The 1,314-nt window shown below is 48.2% G+C and overlaps 1 protein-coding gene across 1 annotated transcript in view; it reads right to left on the bottom strand.

Moving 5' to 3' along the window:
- ANO7 (anoctamin 7) overlaps positions 1-336 on the bottom strand; it is a 17,316-nt gene extending 16,980 nt beyond the window's left edge. The window contains exon 1 of the mRNA XM_008578371.1: positions 252-336. Coding sequence (XP_008576593.1) covers positions 252-336 — 85 coding nt within the window. The remainder of the gene's footprint in view (positions 1-251) is intronic.
- Positions 337-1,314: the final 978 nt, after the last annotated feature.

Raw genomic sequence — 1,314 nt, 5'->3', positions numbered from 1 at the left:
GTAACCCACGACCTGTTGTCTTGATCCAGGTGTTGTTTGTTCTACAGAAACGTTTACTTTTATGTAAACAAACCCATCAAAGTCTTGTTCCACGGTTGTGCTTTGGGAGTTTTGCCAAGCTCTTCTCCATTTGTAGCTCACAAATACATTTTCCCACCTTACTTTCTATTAATTTCCTATTTCACTGTTCTCGCAGAGATTTTTAATCTTCCCAAGTCCCTGGACGTGATGCTGGGAGGGGGCAGTGTTACCTTCCCCGTAGTGTGCCACTTTGCAGCAGCAGCCCAGACCCCGCCCGCCCCCCTGGCCCGGGGTCCCCTCCGCCAGCTCCCGCATTCTGCCCCGGCGCTGCCAAGGGTCTGTCTTGGTGCTGTTTTGCTCGCCCCTCCAGGTCTCACGGTGGGTCTGTAGATTTTAGAATCCGGCAGAAACTCGCCACTCCTGGCTCTTTTCCAAAGTTGACTAAACCATAATGTGGACTTTTTCTCTTCCATACAAATTTTAGAATTTAATGAATACCTCAAAAAATCAAACAGCATTTTGATCAGGATTACGCTGGATTTAGTACACATTTTCTCATCCCTTCAACATTTTTCTATATGCTTTTTTTTTTCTTTTTGTCTTTTTTACTGACCAGTAACGGGATCGCAACCCTCGGTGTTGCGCCTGCACCGAGCTCAGCCAGTGAGCAGGAACCGGTCACCACATGGGATCCGAACCCTCGGCGGGAGCGCCGCTGCGCTCCCAAGTGGCGCACTCTCCAGTGCGCCACCGGCCAGCCCTAGATTTTAATTTTTGACCCATTTTGAGAAAGTCTCCGCCTCTCCCTAAGGTGGTCCCGCGAGGGCTGATGTGTGGGGAAACCTTCCTGCGCTTTGTCGGTGGTGCCCGCTCCCTCTGTCCTCCCGTGTCCTCTCTCCAGAAAGGGAAGGCTTTTGGATTTTCTACTTGTGAACTGGATGTTTCTATTAGTGGTTACTTTAAATTACATTTCCCCATAAACTTCACTGCCAAGCACCTGCCTGGTCCCTTCTCCCAGGCCAGGATAGAAAGCTTGTCTTCACCTCCACGTGCCACCCCTTCCTCCCAGGTGAAACAAATCAGAACCTCACGCATCAGGTCACTACTGGCTTCTGTGAGGGCCCATTTTGTGTCACGCCAACGATTCTGTATTAGCATTTGCAAAAAGCTTCACAACCATGAAAAGCACACTCTTTTAAAGTAAAGTTTTGCTGGTTTTGGTGCTTGTTGCTTTTTTTTTTTTTTTTTTTTTTTTTTTTTTTCTTTTTCCGTGTCCGGCAACGGATTGCAACC

Source organism: Galeopterus variegatus, unplaced genomic scaffold (assembly GCF_000696425.1).
Source record: "Galeopterus variegatus unplaced genomic scaffold, G_variegatus-3.0.2 Scaffold1671, whole genome shotgun sequence".
Classification (NCBI taxonomy): Eukaryota; Metazoa; Chordata; class Mammalia; order Dermoptera; family Cynocephalidae; genus Galeopterus; species Galeopterus variegatus.
Note: the sequence above shows the minus strand (reverse complement) of the source record. Positions and strands in the feature narration are given on the sequence as shown.